At 38.1% G+C, this 20,686-nt stretch overlaps 1 protein-coding gene across 1 annotated transcript; it reads left to right on the forward strand.

Annotated features, from left to right (window-relative positions):
* The first annotated feature begins 286 nt into the window (after positions 1–286).
* On the forward strand, positions 287–18,964 carry LOC139137560 (DIS3-like exonuclease 2). Its single transcript, XM_070705729.1, is given in 21 exon segments — positions 287–471; positions 1,806–1,993; positions 2,916–3,458; positions 3,718–3,843; positions 4,741–4,842; positions 5,543–5,944; positions 6,286–6,452; positions 7,233–7,332; positions 7,915–7,956; positions 7,959–8,076; positions 9,812–9,924; positions 10,642–10,749; positions 11,434–11,610; positions 12,173–12,309; positions 12,504–12,687; positions 13,125–13,211; positions 13,799–13,946; positions 14,922–15,052; positions 15,912–16,016; positions 18,238–18,405; positions 18,710–18,964. Coding segments are annotated over 20 exon segments (3,156 nt in total). The 5' UTR covers positions 287–471; positions 1,806–1,828; the 3' UTR covers positions 18,743–18,964.
* The last annotated feature ends 1,722 nt before the right edge of the window (positions 18,965–20,686 follow it).

Below are 20,686 nucleotides of genomic sequence, written 5' to 3' on the forward strand. Positions count from 1 at the left end.
TCATTCTCGTACGGCTCCCGTTTTCGAACGCATGAGGATTTTGCGCATGCGTGGTACAAAATGGCGGAATGTAGAACTTCATAAAGCGGAAATGTGAATGTCCAACTATCGCTGTTTCTTGGTGTGACCACTTTCTTATACCTGGAGTGGAATAGATGTGACACAGTCAACTCATTGAACTTGTAAGTACATGATACATGCCTTTGTCAGCTTTTTTCTTCCTTTCATGTCTGCTTACATGATCCCTGAGTCAGCAGGTCAGTCCGTCATCCCGTCACTATGTCAGTGAAAAATTTACATCAGAATCGCTTATTATTGTGCAATGCAAGCGACGCGACGACACTTATGCAAGACCTGTATCATTCATTGTATGATGCCTATGTGTTAGGAATACAGACCTTAGATCGAACACTCCGGAAAGAGCTGTAAATTAAGAAATCAGAGAGGCGAAAGAGCGATCTTGACTTGACGGTAAGTGCTGAGCTTGCTGCGCCGTAGCTGGGGTTTGCCTGGGTAGTGTATCGGGTCAGATGCCGTTCGACCAACATAACCTCCAGCTACGGTACATACTGCAGCATGGTGAGCATTGAGGTATTAAAATACCTCCATGTTTTGAGTCTGCTGTGTGATAAATCGGCTGATAGTACAATGAAACAAAGGTGCTGTTTTAACCCCGGTTATCGTTAGACCATATACCATGGATGTATTTTGTTTTTACATCCATGGATTCCATGGTTAGACTAAGCGACACACACTACATGTACTCACTGTAATTGTTTTTGGGTTGACCGTAGTACCATATACTAATATTTATTAATATTACATATTTTATGCTTAAGTAATATTACTAGTCGACTGAGGCAATTGTCACCTCTATGTGTGATTGTAGCGACATGCTCAACTTAACACCATGATCCATGTGTTGTAATGAACACACTGTTGCTTGTGGTTCGATGCTACATTGTAGCTCTGCATGGCAGGGCAGTGTGTTACCGGCGTTATATGTGGTGGGAGGCCGTATAGCGCCGGTAACACACAGCCCTGCCACACAGAGCTAGTTCGATACATGGTGAGGGTCCTGTTTCGCATTACTATATAATCATGTACGTAAAAAATATACGTCCATGATAGACGCCCTCCTGTGTCAAACCAGAGTTGCCAGTGGTTTGATAGACTGAAACGTCCATTGTAAGATAAAGAGAGGAACTACCTACATTCCTAATGCATACAGCTGCCATCACAATATATCAAACCACAAGAGATATTTAGATGCTTTGGTGAGATACTGTCATATAAATGCATCTGTTTTGTAATATTTTATACGTAGTATTTGGTCAGGCAGAATACTGTACAATGTCTCGTAGAAGGGCACTCATATTGTACTTTAGTCCCGGCCCTATACCTCTTGAAAGTACATTTGCTTGGTTTTGAAATCCACTAGCTGTGATGGAGGGGCCGCTAAACTCGCGAGTCAAGTGACTGTGGCCATATGACCGTGACAGCCATTTCTTGTCATTGATGTTTATAAAATGATATGTTTATGATGTCTTTGTAGGGATGTAAATTGAGAGCTGGAGGCTGGAGAAAATTACCGGCCATTTTGCCTTTCCATAGGTCCTGGACTACTTTTCCCTCAAATGCGAACACTCTCATCAACTTCACCATTCTGCTCCTCCATCAGTTCAACTGCCAACTCAAATAACATTTTCTCATCTACTTTTGAGCACAGCTACACCCCTCAAAGATTTCGTAGTAGTGATGTTTTATTGCAACTCTTTTGTCATCATTGTGTTGGTATTTTTCAGGAAATATAGAAAGAATAAGAAGAATGGCTAGTGAAGGAAACGTCAACTGTAAAAGTGATGATGAACCTGATGTGATCATTGAAGGTGAAGAATACGCCTCACCAGATGAAATAAATACACCACAGAGTGGGGCTGCCACAGAGACACAGCATGGCTCAGAAGGGTCTGGCAAAAGGAGGAGAAGAAGGGTAGGGTGCAATATTGACTTCAAGTTCAAGGGGCATGGTACAAGACTGTTACACAACTTGTACTGGATGGATGCACAGAATGGAATGGCTATGAAAGCCCATCAGTCAGTGATTCTGTGACCCTGCTGTTACCTGTAACTGTCATAAATTATGAAGACAAAATGAAAAATTAACAAAACATAATGAATATATATTCAGAAATCTATGAATGTTTTAATTTGTCAATTTTAAATGATGATTTTCTGTTAAGTTTCTGACATACTCTGTCATAGCCATATCTGCTCTTTCAAAAATTATTCTTTCCCTTCCCTGTTGTCAGCCGATGATTGACAGCACAGTTCTTGGGTGTGCAATTGTCAAGTTTACTTTGTTGGAACAAAAATGAGCATGTGCCAAAAGGTTTCAGGATCCCTGGGTTGTATACCGCACATGTACGCTGATACTATCCATTTCCCCAAGTTTCTATCATGAATCGTACGTTCATCATGTTTTATTCCCTTAAAATTATTGAGTACCAGAAATGTTTGATGAAAATGGGGGTAGGTGCACTATATGCTTTGTACGCGAGTTCAATAATTTTGTTTGAACCACATTCATAAATTTACTAACAGTCAGGGAAGGCCAGGGGAAGCACAATGATTGATGTTATATGTTGGAATAAGTACAGGGTAAAGTGGCCTGTTTGTGTTTTCCTGGTCATTATACTGTTTCAAATATTTTTGGTCAGTTTTGTCTCAAAAGTGAGACATATTTTAATTTTTTTTTTTTTCAGGTTGCTGTTTCTGCTTTGCCATGAAGCACCTTTGTAGTCATTTTGTTTGTGCTTACAACCTACATAGCAGTTCTGTAAGTTTGATTTTTGCATGCTGAATCCAGTGATTTTTTGTCAATCTTGACCTTGAGGAAAACATGTCTTTTTCAGGGCAGAGGAAAAAAGAACAAGAGCGGTGAAAACATGCAAACACCAAGTAACCATGTAGGTCCAAGGCATGAGGGTCAAGAGAATCATATGCAAGGTCAAAGGTCAGGACAGGGAGCAAGACCCAGATCAGGAAGGATGAATGGACAAGGTCAAGGTCAGCGCATTGGATCACCACGCGGCCCTAGGTATCAACATAATCAGTATGATGGGTCACCTCAAGGTCAACGCATTGGGTCACCACGCAGCCATAGGTATCAGCATAATCAGTATGATGGGTCACCTCAAGGTCAGCGCATTGGATCACCTCGCGACCCTAGATATCAGCATAACCAGTATGATGGGTCACCGCATACTCCAAGAAGTCAGTACAATATGCAGGACAGGAGGGGCCCACCTATGGGTTCCCCATATCAAAATGGATCACCCCACTTTCAAAATCACAGCGGACAAAGACATGTCAACACTCCAGAGAGTGGAAATCGTAACTCAGTTGGAAAACAGAAAAAGAAACAACAAAGTAGAAATAGTACACCACGGAAACAGGTAGGAATCTCTAGCATCAAGTTGCTGTATTACTATTCTGTTCCCAAAGGGATAATTTATAAGATACATACCAAGTTCCCCTTGCTCTGAATTCAAATTTTTAACACTGTTTAAACTAAATGTCACACAGTGCCTCGAATATTTAATATTCATAACAAATCCAATAACTTATATACATACTGTATACCAAGTATTTGGCAACTTCTTCAAATTTTAATTTTGATTCATTTTCACCGCCTTTTTTTCCCTATTTCCACAGTTTAAACCTTTTGAGGACTACATGTCCAAAGAAGATGTCCAGAGAGGTCTCAAGAGGTCTGAGCTGATCCAAGGTTCTGTCAGAATCAATCCTAAAAGCTTTGAAGATTCCTTCATCAGTGATCCAGTAAGCTTGTCATTTCTCCCAGAGTCATTGTGTCAACATTTGACCATCATAGCTCTCTTGTTGGCAAGAACAATTGTAGCAAGTTCTGTGATCCACAATGAAAGAATTTTATCTATGAGTTAATGCACACACACAACATACAATGCATTTTTGGAATAAGGATGCTCTTTTGACAATGTGGACAATTTCAATGACTTGATTCCATAGTTTCAATGAAAATTAACGTATATGGTTCATGAAATATTGGATGAATAAATTACTCATAGAAAGTAGACGATAACATGTTTTAGCTTTGTAAATTGGCAGTTATTTACATAAATGAGATGAAATGTGATTTTCCATGCCCCACTTAGTTTGGAAAATATGCTGTGACAAATTTTCTGCCCGATCTTCAAAATTGTCTTTTTTCAGGATCTGGTGTCACAAACATTAGAATACCCTTTCATTGTAACAAAATAATTTGTTGCAAATAACAGCTTGTTATAAAAAAATAATTTGTTATTTTGACAAACTTTGTTAAATGAGTCAGTAAAACTCCGGCCTATACTTGAATAAATTTTAACCACAAACTGAGTACTGGTGACATTACTGTAGGAAATATGATGAAAACCTGCCTTAATACGTGAACCCAATTGGCCATTGGTTCTACTCCTAATGATAAAGGACATGATGTGTTCTCAGACTCCGTACTCCCAAGAAATCACATGATGGATATAAACCAACCACTGTGTACAAACAAATATGGAAATATACATAGTTCTGAGCATGTCTGTGCACGTGCTTTTGTTTGTATCATTGTCAATTATGATATCGAATTATGATGTTCATAGAGGTCAAAGATACATGTAGTCCATAACTGTGTCTTCAATGAGAGTGTATTTCATCTGGTTTTTACAGTGTGGTTATGCTGACATACATATCCAGGGTTTACACGCCAGAAACAGAGCATTGGAGGGAGATATTGTGGCTGTGCAGTTACTACCAAAATCTGAATGGAAGGTTAGTCAAAAAAGATATTATTACACAATTGCAGTGTTTTTGTGATCTGCTGATTTCACGTTCTCCCTAGTTCAAGTGTCAAAAAATATTATGGCCCTTTACAGAGACAAATGAATGACATCACTGTTATAAACAATCAGCATGCCATTTTTATCAGATGCATCATATTATGACACTTGTCAATAGGTTTGGTTTTCCATGTAGGTGTTCATACTGCTGGTGTATATGGAATATACCAGTAAATGGTCTACTAGGGTCTTTTTCTTCCACAGACGTACAAATTATCATATATCTGGAGCTACGGTACATTCCAGTGTAATGCTATGGGAAAAAACGCTCTCACATTTGTGTAATAATTTGTCATATCACACTGAGGCACACTTTGCCCAAATATAAATATGGGCAAGTGCAAGCATTTCAGAGGGGTGGCCTACCCCTTAAAATCCCCTAGTGGAAAGCCCTGCATAGAATCTTGTATGGTCATAATTAAATTGAGCTATAAAGTATCTACATGAATGTGGTTTTACTATTTCAGTTTCCCCATCTTCATCTGACTTGATTTTGATACTAGTACCTTGTGGATGTCATTTGAATATCATGCGATGTCATCTGAATATAATGTGAATATCATGTAGGAACCATGTGACTCCCATGTGGCAACTTAATGGATCATGTCAAACATACTGTACATATTTGACAGGTCATGCAACAAGAATATGAAGACTTCAAAGCATTGGAAAGTTCTGTTGAAGCAAACCTAGCCAAATTAAGGCTTGGCTCTGATGTCAAAAGCTGTGACCAAAAGCCAGTCAACACATCACAACAGGATGGAGACCAACAGAATTCATCATGTGCAGAAAGTGAAGTCAATAACAGTGAATGTCAGCCACCAGCGATGCCTGAACCAATGGAACCTGTTGCTAGGCAACTGTTCGTAAATGAGGTTGCTGGGCAACCACGTGAGAGTTCAAGTGATGGTGGTTCAGACAAGATCAAAGACGTGCCTGAGAAATTTTACCAAAAGAGAGGCAAAGTGGTGTACATTATTGAAAAGAAACATTCAAGGGCTGCCACTGGACATCTTAAAATGTTGACAGAAAAGGTGTGTGGTGTATTTAATCACTTATAATGTGAAAAGTTTATCAATGTGAATGTCCCAAGAATTAAACTGCAGGGGACACAGTGTCCCCTGGTTTCAAATTCCTGGCTGCAACACTGGATCTCTTAGAACACACAGTGACTTAGAAACAATCAAAGTTTCTTCTTTTGGTGTAAACATAGCAAAAAGGACTACACAGTGTAAGTTCAATATGTTGATCAAAATTCAACCATTCTTGATTGATAGAACATGCTTATAGTGTTTGGATTTCTTTGTTTATGAAATCTTTCTCAACCCATACAAACTGTATTCCCTATTCTTGATGTTCTACCTTTTTTACCCAGGATGCAACAGATGCGTTGTTTGCACCCATTGATCACAGGTTACCAAGAATCCGTGTTCCTCTCACAGAGTGTCCTGAAGGCTTTGTAAATCGACCTGGTGACTTTGCCAATGTCCTCTTTGTTGGTAGGATTATTGAATGGTCCAAAGATTCCAGCTTTGCTCTAGGGTGAGGAAAATGTCATGTGTACTTGTGTTTTGGTTCATTTGTAATTTGAATTTTGTCCAAAGTAGATAAATCTAAATATCAACACAATTTATTTACCCCTTGACAAGCAAAATTTGGTTTGGCCCAATTGTTTCCTATTCACTGGATAAAACCAAATATAGGGAAATAGGGGTGATTGGGTACAGTTTATGAGGTGATGTATCTGGGACTGATTGAGATTGCTTTGGGATCTCAGTATAGTATTGAAATTTCTACAGAATGGCTAGGTATTTGTTAAACTTTACAGGGACATGTGGTACACCAATTGTTCTACCATTATGTGTAGCTATCCAATTTACACTTTGCAAGCTGCTGTCTGTCAAATTTTAAATCTGTTGAAATAGTTATGTTTTCCATTTATTCTCTTCAGGAATATGTCTCTTAGAACTAGGACAAATAGCATGAACAATGATCAGTTATCAATTATATTTACTCTACAGTACCTTGAATATTCCAATACTTTTTCTGTTTTTAGGAAATCATCTTGTCATGAGTGTAATTGTTTTTTTTTAATGAAGGTATTAAACGTAATTGTTTTTGTCAATTCACTAAGTGGAGAGACTGTGGTCAATCGTATAATCCACAATCAGTGTTCATTTTTTGCTATATCTTAGTTTTGAAACACTTTTAGACTTTGAAATATTCTGACTACCATAAACTGCCCCTGTGTTGCTGCTTGTAGGAACCTCACCGACAGAAAAAAGCGCTCATGATAGTTTGTATTTTTGTTTCACCAAACAGGTGTTTACATAAAAGTCTTGGTGAGGCCGGTGAGATTGAGCCAGAGACAGAGGGATTCCTTATTGAGAATGGTGTGGATTTCTCAGAATTCTCTGATAAAGTAAGCAAATACTGCAAACATAATACAAGACAATATAATAGAATTTTGGATGGGCTAAAAAAAACATATATTATGGAACACCCAATCTGTAACGTTCACCATTCCAGGTATCCCCACCCAGGTCCCCCATATGCTGTGCATTCTGTGGCTGCATTGGCATGATCACTGTTGAACAGTTTCAAGGGACCCATTGAAGAATTGCCAGAATATGTCTCGCACTCTGTATGTGTAGTTCACAGGCTAGAAGCATGTAAAAGATAGCCTTCCATACTTGCACTGTAAATCAGAGGTAAAGATTGTTGGACTTGCATTCAAACGGTCAATATTGGCTCATTTGACGCCCTCGTCACAAATGTTAGATGTATAATGATAAGATTATTATTGTGTTGAGTGATATGTTGCGCCAATGTCCTCGGGCTTAAAGCTGTTGTGTTAATTATTGTAAAACAAATATTGTCAATGATATCATTCTTGTAGATATATTTTTATATTTTTGTTTGTTACATGCAACATGTGTGATTGATCATGAATGTTAGGAGCATTTGTGTTGCATTGCTGATGTTTTCTGTTATTTTTACCTAGGCATTGGGATGTCTTCCAGATGTCAGTGCAGACAAGCCTGGAAGATACCTAACAGTGAATTGTCTCAAAGACGAGATCTCAGACAACAGTGTATATTTACCATTGATCCAGCAACTGCCAGAGATCTTGATGATGCACTGTCTTGTCAGCTGCTTCCAGATGGTGAGTTTCAAACCCATCTTGAGTGTTTCAAAAACATTTCAAAAGATAGTTTAAAATTCAGTGACAGCTTTCTATAAGGCTGTCTATTAGAATGCCAAAAGTGTAGGTAATATTTAGGTGTTTGTAATACACAGGTAAAACTCTTTTCAATATGTAAGATCATGGTTTATATTTTTGTCTCCAGTGGGAATCTGTTTTGCTCACAGAACTGTGCACAGTTACAGAATTTACTGTGTTTTGTTTTCTCTCAGTGTATGTTTGGATAAAATAGTGTTGGTACATGTATGTGTCGGTACAGATGGATACATGTGGATTGATTGACAGTCATATATTTGTGTATGTTCACACATAATGTATGCATGCATCCGTCAATCCATCCAATCAACTATCTGCTTGTATTGTTATGTAGGTCATTTCCCCCACACTCATCATGACCTGAGTTCAATTAGTCTAGAACATTCTCAAGGTCACTGCCCTTAATGACCTCACAACCTTGAATTCAATTAGTCATGTTTGGAATGTTCTGGAAAGTTGATTAGTTGTGTAAGAGAGATAATTTAGAACAGTAATTAGCATGTCAATAAAAGTTCTAGATTGTTCTTATATGCCTTTATAAAAGGGACGTGCACAGCTTCCAGTCAGACTTTTGGGATCGTGTCTCTTGTGTGTTACTAAACTCCAGCAGTAGTCATTCTCAAGACTTTTCAAGACCTTCACTGCAACGCTGGATTTATACTGTGGACTTTGTGCAGCTTCAAGCCTGCAAGCCAAAGGACTGTTCATTCATCCGACTGACTGTTACAACTCTGAGACTGGAGCTTTGCCGTCCCAGCTGAGATAAGTAGTCTGTACACTTTTAAAGCTTGTACTCTGTCCCTGACTTAGCAATTAGTTTTGTTTTCGTAATAAATTTTGTTTAAACGTAAACTGCTGAGTTCACCCTTTTGTTCGTTTTCTCTGCACGTAACAAAATTATCCCGGACAAGCCCCCAATTTTGTTACGTGCAGAGAAAACGAACAAAAGGGTGAACTCAGCAGTTTACGTTTAAACAAAATTTATTACGAAAACAAAACTAATTGCTAAGTCAGGGACAGAGTACAAGCTTTAAAAGTGTACAGACTACTTATCTCAGCTGGGACGGCAAAGCTCCAGTCTCAGAGTTGTAACAGTCAGTCGGATGAATGAACAGTCCTTTGGCTTGCAGGCTTGAAGCTGCACAAAGTCCACAGTATAAATCCAGCGTTGGCAGTGAAGGTCTTGAAAAGTCTTGAGAATGACTACTGCTGGAGTTTAGTAACACACAAGAGACACGATCCCAAAAGTCTGACTGGAAGCTGTGCACGTCCCTTTTATAAAGGCATATAAGAACAATCTAGAACTTTTATTGACATGCTAATTACTGTTCTAAAATTATCTCTCTTACACAACTAATCAACTTTCCAGAACATTCCAAACATGACTAATTGAATTCAAGGTTGTGAGGTCATTAGGGCAGTGACCTTGAGAATGTTCTAGACTAATTGAACTCAGGTCATGATGAGTGTGGGGGAAATGACCTACATAACAGTATGCATGCAACCTTGTAGCTATGTACTTGTATTTTGTTGCAGTTTACAGTTGTCATACAGCTTCATTTATTTACCACACATCGTAAAACACAAACAGGGGCTTTCAGATATTTACTTAAATCCTTGAATTAAATGTAGTGATTATGATTTTTTCATTCCTACAAAGGTACCTATGAAGTTGGAGTCCACATTGCTGATGTCAGTTACTTCTTAGAAGAAGGCACAGAGCTGGACAGCGTAGCTTCAGCCAGAGCCACTAGTGTCTACCTGGTACAGAAGGCAAGCTAACACACTTGAATTGTCAACCCTTTGCTTGCAACAATGTGGTTCAATCCAATTGTTTTCACTGTTTTAGTGGACTCTTTCTACATCAAAAAGGGGTCTATCGGGTCAATGCCAAGGAACTTCCATTCCTCTAGTGTTAGCTTCAGAATAGCTTCTATTACAGTTTCTGTGTTCCCATTAGCCCACAATTTCAAGTCTAAACAAGCATACAAACCCTTGTACAATACTCTCCATACATTTGGAATCATGGGATCAAACCAACATTTGATGATATAAAGCTTGTGCACTGGTACATTCAGCAAGAACAGCTGTGTACATTTTAATATTTATAACCTCTCATGGTTTTTGACAAAAGAAAAGATCAGTCGAACTTCTATTTGTATTAAATATTTACATTTAATGGCTCAAAAAAAGACTCAACAATTCAATTGAATTATTGGTATTACAATACATATAAAAAGTTACATGACATGATTTTGAGCTGCTGCCCTAGGGCCTATTTGATGAATGATCAGGATAGAAACAAGGCTGTAACTGTATTTCCATTCTTTTGTAACTTGCTAAAATCTCCCTCTATCATTACCAAAAGCTAATAAAATTATACCAATAAACAGCAACCTAGAAATGTTTTCCTCTATCGACCATTCTTGTAACAAAGTTACATTCCATCACTTGTCTAATGATGTTTTACATTTTGTTGTTTGTTGCCAGGTGATTCCCATGTTACCACGGTTACTGTGTGAACAGCTGTGTAGTTTGAACCCTGCTGAAGACAGACTTACATTCTCCGTCATCTGGAAAATCACGGAACATGGAGAGGTAATGAAAACTTTGGAAGCGTGCAGATACAATAGTTTTTGTGCAATCAATGAGGATGTTTGTAGATTTGAGTGAAAGCCATCATTTACAAGAAAAGATATTGTATGCTATTAAATTTTCAACTTATACCTTTTAAGGTAGTAAGCGCTTCAAAGTAAAAGACTTACACTTTCACCCAGAGTTTCCTCAATGAAACTTTCAACCGTTCTCTTACCAAATCAAGAATACAAATCAAGGGTAACAATATATAATTTGTTACTCGAGAAACAAATTACCTAATATTTATCGATATTTGAAATTCAAAATGGTCACCATCCTCGTCTCAACTCAAAGGGAAAAATGAACTTTGCAATTTTTGAAAATCTGAGACGACGAAAATCTTTTTTACTCCAAGAGCATAAAAATGACCTCCCATAAGTTGTAGATCAGAAAAGAATTGTAAAAGATTTAGAGTCCGAATATCTGTCCCCTAGGCCCATTTTACCTTAAAATGTTCAGGGGATAGTATATAATAGCTAAATTATGACATCACTTTCAAAAATACTATCTATGACAAATAGTATCACACCATGTATTTTGTAGGAAAACTTGTGAATATCAAGTCAATCTGTGGACCATGATATTACCGTATACAATGGCATGCAGTCACTTTTATCTTACACTATGCATTATCTCATGTATCAGATCTTAGATGAATGGATGGGACGTTCAGTGATCTGTTCATGTGTGAAGATGACTTACCAACATGCCCAGGGTATCATAGAAAATCCTACTAGGGTCTGGACACAGGAGGAACTGCCGCCAGTGACGTCAAACCACAGCGTTTCAGACATTGTGAAGTGTGTGCTTAACCTCAATAAGGTCTGTATTTAATCTTTTGACTTCCATTCACTGTATAAAAGTTCATTTATGTCATAGAAAGAGATAAGATTAGGAGGTTATTAGAATGATATCATAAAGGATGCACCAGGACATTTATTAGTGTAGTGTATAGCCCAATGCAAAGCCGAGGGTGATGCTCAGCACTGATGTCTGAATGTATCCTTTGCAGTATTTAAGTAATAACCTTATTATTGTACATATTTCATCCATGATGGGGAGTCTTTTGTGTGATTTATAGCACAAGTATGGAACAGTATTCTGGACACTTCTGAAAGCCTGTACACATACATGTACAGAACAGGAGATAGATTTTGGCAATTGTCCAATGGCCACCTTGAACCTGTCCAAAAAATGAATGTGCAGTAGCCTAGGAGATATAATGCTCTGCTTGGAAACAGTCAGTATTATGAAATGCAATTTGTATGGCTTTTTTTAGCACAAGCAAGAAGAGTTTCCCCTGTACCTAAAAAACAATCCTGAAAGACATTTTAATATTGTTAGACATTAAAAGTTCTAAATCATTTTTTTCACTCTTCTCCAGATTGCTGTTAACTTGAGAAAGCAGCGATTCGAAGAGGGCGCCCTCAGACTTGACCAACCCAAACTATCCTTCACTATAGAGGGCGTTTCAGGGCTTCCAAATGGATGCTCAGTGTATGAACAAAGAGACAGCAACAGGTGAGGGAGTCATCAAAATTCCTTTGTATTTCCTCAATATTTTTCATTCAGAAAGAGGAACACCATAAGTAGCAAAATCTGATCACATTTTGAACATCTGGTCAATTACAATTCATTTTTATTGAGACATTCTACGCTCAAATAGCCTCAAATAGCCAGTCAAACAATAACTGATTCCTTTTCTGTTGTTTCAGATTGGTAGAAGAGTTCATGCTTCTTGCAAACATGGCTGTGGCCCACAGAATCTACCGGTCCTCACCAGAGAGGGCGCTGTTGAGGAGACATCCACCACCTAAAAGCAAGATGATTGATGATGTAGTCAACATGTGTTCAAAACTTGGCATGCCAATCAACGCAAACACTGCTGGAGAGTTACAGGTTTGTTATATTCATCACAGAATTGGCTTCCATTATCTTCAAAAAGCAAATAATTCAATATTTTTCTGGTTTATTCAGCAAAGAGATAACCAATGATGCCACTCTCTGAGATGAGACCCTCTTAGCAATATCATATAACAGACAGGACAGACTTTCTCTGGTTCAATACTGGAATGTCAGATTTATGCATACAGGAAAATTAGATGATAATTATAAGAGACCAGAAAACCAGAGAATTGTTAAAATACTGAGAATATTAAAGAAGATGCTCTGAATCTCATTGAGAGAGACAGTTCATCAATGTTGACTTGTATGTTCTTTCAGTATTATTTCTTTCTGTGACTAATGTTGCACTCTGTTACAGGAAAGCATATGTGACAGACAGTTTCAATGTGCATTGTAATTTCCTATGATGCGTTGATTCATTTCAATTGCAGACTTCCTTACGTCAACACTACGCTGATGATGAACATTCCAAGGGTAGATGTCAGATTCTGGTTCATTTGTGTTCAAAGCCAATGCAGGTACGGTGTTGATCTCCGTCCTTCCCATTGCTATATGTTTGTTTCTCATTTTCTCATACTCCCTTCCTAATAGAGAAAATGTAGAAATGCAACTTTTAAAAAGATAAATGGTTTCCAAGAAAGGCCAGGTACACTCTGTCACTGTGCTCTGCCAAGTATTAGTCATTACAAGATAATGTAACAAGCACACTGCTTTTCAGTAGTATACAGGAGTTCAAATTGTAGGTGCTTAAGGAGCCAGATATTCGGACTCTTTTTTTTCAGTACTTTCCTGGGCTACCCCTTGTGGGGGTCTTTTTCAGCTCTGGGAATAAGACAACATTTCACTGTCTTAGTTTTTCCAGAAATCAAAATTTTATCATTCCCCCCCCCCCCTCCCCAATTGTAAACACAGGGATGGCGGCCATTTTGAATTTCAAATATTGGTAAATGTCAAGTAATTTGATTCTCTAGTTCCAGACATTGTACAGTAACCCCAGATTTTTATTCTCGCTTTGGTAAGAGAATGGTTGAAATTTTCATTGAAGAAAGTTTGGTCTTTCACTTTTGAAAAGTGTACTTAATCAAATTTTTCCTCTTTTGTACAGATGGCCAAGTACTTCTGTACAAGTTTTATCAATGATGAGGAAAACTACAGACACTATGCCTTGAATGTACCGTTCTACACACACTTCACATCTCCCATCAGAAGATATGCTGATGTTGTGGTTCACAGATTACTAGGAGAGGCACTGAGTAAGTCTAAGCTGATGTGTATGGATCAGGGTTTTAACATTCCGGGATAGCTTCGCTTTTCTTAAAGACTCCTTGAATAAGCATTAGCTGGAAAAATTGATTTCTTGAAACTCCCGGAAAAGTGATTACTCATCAACAATCTATGAAAATTGTTAATGTTGTCACAAAACATCAATGAGCTTGAAACAATTTTCATGATATTAGTAAAACTAAATAACGTATTTACTGTGTGACACATACTGTAAAATGGTATATTGGAACTCTAGTACTCCTGAAAAATGTCTGAAAGACTGCCTTAAATTCAAGAATTTACAGTGAACCAACCCTAACACATACATCTGATTTGTCACCCTTTACATGACTAGTTTGTATCGAATACCAAGATCCTAGGAAAACTTACTCTGATGGTTATTCCATCCAAATCTGCACCCTCAACCAATTTACTTTGATAGAAACCCAATTTTTACCATCGATGATTAAGGTTGTAAGTACACATACCAATGGGAGGTAAATGCACCATCAACTCAAAACCTCTTATCACCAAAATCGTTTTGATCCCCATTTTCTCAGTCACTATCTTAATTCTGTAAAATCATCACTCTGAGAAATTGAACTAGTTAACGTTTTAACATATGATATTTGACAATTGTTGATAACATAATGTATACTGGGATTACAAGTCTTATGAAATAACATATGACTATAAAATATGTTTTTGTAAACCAAGATGATATATATTGTCTCGGATAAAACTTTCAGTAGGAACATTCCTCATTGAAGTCTTTCACACACCCAACCAAACCCCCGTTGCCTGTATCTTGGTCCAACCACCACTTCAAAATGAAATTGTGATGTACTACAGTTTTAAATTTCATGATATTGTCTTGTATTGAAATCAGTTGAATTACAACAAATAGCAGTGACAGCAGGGAAATGTAAAGCAAATCTGCTTTATTTGTTGATATTTTCATTCAGAGTGTGGTCCTAGCGTACTAGCAGATAAAGTGTCAATCCAGGCACAGGCTGGGCATTGCAATGACAGAAAGACTGCAGCAAAGAGAGTACAAGATTTGAGTGTGGAGCTTTTCTTTGCCATCTTCATCAAGGTAAAGTGATAAACAACTCCAGTGCTGATTATGAAATCCTTATGGGAGTGATATGATTATACGGCAGTCAGGGATATCCCCCTGGTTGGGGTGGGCTAGCTTCTACAATTAGGGATGAATAGCGGAATAAGACAGGGTTTACCATGAAAATGAGCCTGAGGGGGTTGGTCAATTACGTCATTTTGCATCCTAGATTCTTTCCCCATGGTTTCAAACATCCATGGTATTTTGATGGGGAAATGTATTTTTGTGAGAATAGTCTTTGTTGTCTTGTCCCAGGGGGGGGGTGCGGTATTTGACAAAATTTCACAACACTCATTTCCAATTCCCTTACATGAGCCTGAGGTAGGAGGAGTTGGGATTTCCACCGACTGCTGTATTCTGTTTCTTCAAGGTAAATTTGTGAATGGCACTAGTACCAGTTAAATTATGAAATAATATATGACAGTCACATAAATTTGTCTCTTCAGATTCCAGTGTATCATGTATTTTGTGCTCACTGAGTGGACATGACATACAATACTTCCCTTGTTACTGTACAGTTAATGGCAGTCGACTGTTTACATGCAAGATTTTCATTAAATATTTGTATCAGCCTCTGCAGTATCAAAGAGAAGGAGAAAAAGCTTTTCCATCAGTGCAGCCCTGTGTGCAGAAGTAGAGATCATAGTATTAGATCCGTATGATACGTACATGCCCTTTCCTTGTACCTAGTATTCGGTCTATTGTATTCTTGTTTGGGCAGAAAAGATACCACTCATTATAATGAGTCTTCACCAGTGTCTCTTCAGTAAATTTCAAGGGATTTACGGGAGAAACAGGAAATAGCTAATAATCAAACTTGTATTTATCATGACAGGAATGTGGACCAGTCGAGGAGGATGGTATGGTTCTTGGTGTTTTAGATCACAGTGTTGATGTGTTGGTACTCAAGTTTGGAGTCATCAAGAGAGTCTACTGCAATGTAAGTAGACAATAGTGAATGAACCAGTTTAATATTGATGCTGAGAATGTGTCAGAGTGTCAGAATTACTGAATGCATACAATTCCAATGTGCTGCAACATACTGAAGGGTATGGTCCTTGTGATTGCAAAGTACGGAAAAACTTACAGAGACTGAAATAGCACCTGTTTGCACTAACAGTTTGATTTTGTACATTTTCATTTATGTTCAATGCATGCAAATGATTACATGTATGACAGTCCTTTCAGTCGTTAGAGCACAGTACCCTGTATCATTCACACTGTTCTGACATAAATGGCTATCATTGATAACTTCTGTTTTATACATTGACCACCCATTGCATGGCTAGGATATGTACAGGAAAAGCACCCTGCATATGCTGTGTTAGCGCTGGGTTTGGAAAGCTGTTATCCACTGTGGCGAATATTTTCAAATTTTTATTAGCCACAGACAAATTTTATTAGCCACACATTATTACGAAAACAAAGCTTTCTATGCTATTATCTCCAGTGTCGGTTGCATGCACAAGAATAAACTATCAACACATCAACCTTGTATCCAATTGTCTTCATTGTTAACACTCAAAAATTGCATGATTCTGGACCGCGATGCAATTCGACAGCAACACTGAAGGTTGAGTCCGCGATGCAAATCAACAGCATGAAAGCAACACTGAATGTTCGGACTGCGATTAAAATAGAAGTTTGGTTACACTTACATGTTACGTTCCATCAGTATGCGTAGCGTCTTTTTCACGTCATAACAAGACTTCGCATAATGTGGCACAGATGTTCGGAACGTCATCAAACGACACTTCTACACGTAGTCATAATTACGTGTAGTAATTTTTAGATTTTCTTGATGAATTCCAGGAATTTAGACAGGAAATCTTGTTAAGTATCATTGTAAATTAGCAAACATCTTTGATATCAGAAAATTCCGTAGAGTTCACTGGTACAAGACGTACGTGCTATGATTTCCAGACATAAATGAAATGTTGTCGTCTAATTCAAAATTTATCTGAAGCTGTCACAAAGATTTCCCTAAACCACATAAATAACTGTATTACAGAAAATCGGTAAATTTAATGCGAGGATACAACGAGCTTGAATAGTCTTCGCGTAGAGAAATTAATTGTTTCTTAAAACTTAGACGAATTTCGTATGTTTCTGAAAAAAAAATGCTGCAAAATCATCAGGAACGCGCAACTAAACCAAAAAATTCACAACTGAGCACGGATACGCGTACGCCACTGTGTGCCTTCAGTCTCAGAAGTCAGAATATAGATTAAACCTCTCTAATGAACAACAACGCGGAACGTCGAGACTGCGATGCAAATTGACAGCAACACGGAACGCGTCGTTGGTGGAATGGCGATTTAAATGAACATCAATACGGGACCATGAGGACCGTGATGCAACTCGACAACAATAAAATAAGACCGCGATTAAAATGAGCAACACGGAAGGACCGCCATGCAAATAAATTTCAACACCAAAGGTTGTGACCCGCGATGAAAATGCGTATGTCTGCTGTAGCAAAAGTTTCAATTCTTGCGAGTGTTTGCTTTGTTTGCTGTACACTAGACAAAATGACGTCAAATTTATCCTGAGACTAGGGCTCGATTGCGTCCGTCTAAATTTTCAATTCTCGCGATAGTCATTTACTGCATGCTTTTCACTATACAAATTGAGTCAAATCTCTCGCGAGACTTGGCTCGATTGAAATTACGTACGTCAGAGAGAACAATACGGAAGTAGATATAGTTTTTCGCGAATCGCCGAAAGAGGAGAAGAGAAGTGCAAGATCAGACTAAAAAAACCCACGTGTTTTCTTATTTTGCGATATTTTTCAACAAAAATCACTTTCGCCACTGTGGCGAATTAGGATCAATTTTTTTTCGCCATTCTGATTTCGAACATGGCGAGGCTCATGGGTCACACGAACTCGCGAAACACAGATATGACAATTAATCATGAAAGACATCAGTTTACTTTCAAATTAAACATTTTCTCTTTGTCATTAACTCAGTACCCAGCATGCTTGTCTAAAATAGACAAAGTTTGTCAATTACTCATAAGTTATTTATTTTTGAAGTTTGCGACATTGAAGTTGTAATTGCCAAATGTTTGCTTGGAGAGCACTATGAAACTCACATATAGATGTTGATACCCCTATGCAGTGCCCATATCAACTTACATGTTTTGCGACATTATTCCAGGCATTACCTCTGAGAGAGCATATATTCCACAAGAACCACAGCAACCCAGCTCTGACCATCATCTGGAAAGCAGATGAAGACAACCCTGAAGAGACCAATCAAACACTCAGGATATTCTCATTGGTCAATGTCATACTGAAGGCAGATGAACAACCAATGAAATACAAGGTAGGTCAAACCTTGTAACCTTGCCAACCCCCATTTACTTGTGAACAAAGCCTGGCAACACCATTGACAAGAGTAGGACCAGATGAAAGCCTGCTGCTCACCGGAATTTTGATGTTAAATTAGAGGTGTTTTGTTGTCTGGTATTTTTGCCAGTTTATAGATTATGATTGATATGTAGTAGTAGAAATAAAAGATGATGAAGATTGCAGTAGTTGTCTGGTAATGATACTGTGATTATTATAAGATTGATTTTCACTTTATTTTCACTATTAAACTGCATTTTATTTCATTTTCTGTCTTTCAGGCTCTGCTGAAGAGACCAGAATCACACAGATAATCAACTCACCAAAAACTTTTAGAATGAAATACAGTTGTATTTTATCTGTCAAGAACCATGAAATGGGAAACCCTCCTGATACTGTGGATGAAATTATTCCCATGGCTTGTCATTGTTCAGTGTCGTCTGCATGTCGTGTGATGGATAATGATTTGCTGTGCACCAACACTTGTCTGGTTTGTTGGTTGACTGATGCCGTATGTTGTGGGTTCGAATCCGATTGAAAAACTATCCGTATTGTTGGTTTGTTGGAACCACTTCTCTGGTACCTATGAGGATGTCACAACTGACATCCACTGACTGCTAAGTGATTTTACATCTTGGTACTTCTATGTGGCGGTGTTTTTCTTAACCCTCTGAGCGCCAAGTCAATTTTTCTTGCCTTATAAAATATACCCCAGTCAATTTTTTTCAGATTTTTGCAAAATTTTGATAAAAAACTGTAGCAGATAAAATGTGATATCCGTTCGGTCCAAATTTTCCAAGTAATTACTAAAAAAATATAAAAATTGGTAAAATGTTGCACTAAAATTTTGGTGGGAAAAATTACAGCACTCAAAGGATAAAGGCCACTACCTCGGTAAATGTTACAGGGTTCCCAAGTCATGTCACTGATGTTTCCCCTGTTACATCAATGCTATTCTATCAGAGGACATCAGAAATGGTACGGTGATTCCTACACCATTTACCTACCTTCTCAAACCTTGGCAAAAGCATTGTGCAGTACTTGAAAATAATTATTTGGTTGTATTGTAAATGCTAATCTTTGCCAAGGGGTATGTTTACAGTGCTGTAGTGATTCATATCAGAATTCAGTGAAGATTGTTGATATTTACTACTGATTTCATGCCAATGGCAGTACCAGAATGTAAAGTCGTATAGTGGTCATGAAAATGGCTATTTGATAAAAATTCTGTTGTTCATATACCTCGCTACCCAGGTAGCAAAACACTGTCTGAAAACATGAAAGGGACAAGTTTGCCATCTGTTGACATTATTTTTTTTTTTGCTCAATGTGGTTTCATTGTACATATAAATTATCTTGTCCTGTCTGTACAAATTTACTGGTTCACTGATTGTCAGAAACCTGTTTTCCTCATGTATGGAATGATGATATGAAAAAATTTCAATAGTGTGATGTCTTTTATCATATACCTACATTCACGTGCCTGTGTAAAGCTATGGGAGAAAGCGCCCTCAGATCCATGCATTTTTTTTACGTATCACGCCCCGGCCCGGTGCCCAAATATGGGCAATCGCGTGCATTTCTGAACTATTTCGATTCTGGTTACTACGCGCGTTGCTATCTGCAAACGTTCCATTTGTACACAAAGCCAGCGCGAGATTAGGAAAACGTCTGCTCACTCAGATCGTAGTTGCGCGTGGTGACAGTGGGGCCGTGCAGGTGACATCGGCTTTTATTTCTAAATTCTAGTGAAATCCTGTTTATACTAAGTGCATGCCTGTTCAGTAAAAATTACCAGAAACTGACAACATGCTTTTGTCCTCCATACACCTCTATTTCAGCCTTGATCCCTGTTGGTCATGTACAGTACGGATGTTGCTTTGCGCTTTCTAGAATTCTGCAGGTAAACAAATGACGTCATTATGTATGTCAATCCGCGACGGGAAGCGGTCATCGTATTTCTGAAAAACTTACACAAATGGCGATGAATCTTTGATATCACACGCATTTTTATCTCCTAAACAATGTTGAATATTATGTAAACTATATATTTATCATTTCATAAGGTATATGATAAAACCTTTACGGCCCTGATACGGCTTTTGCGGCCCTTGGTCGTATGGCGTACAGGCCCTCGCACGCTCAGGCCATTCTGCCGTACGACCTCGGGCTGCAAAAGCCGTATCAGGGCCGTAAAGATTATTATGTACAGTAATATTGGCAATTTAAGTGGTTTTAAACATTGAACATGTATAAAC

Source organism: Ptychodera flava, chromosome 7 (assembly GCF_041260155.1).
Source record: "Ptychodera flava strain L36383 chromosome 7, AS_Pfla_20210202, whole genome shotgun sequence".
NCBI lineage: Eukaryota > Metazoa > Hemichordata > Enteropneusta > Ptychoderidae > Ptychodera > Ptychodera flava.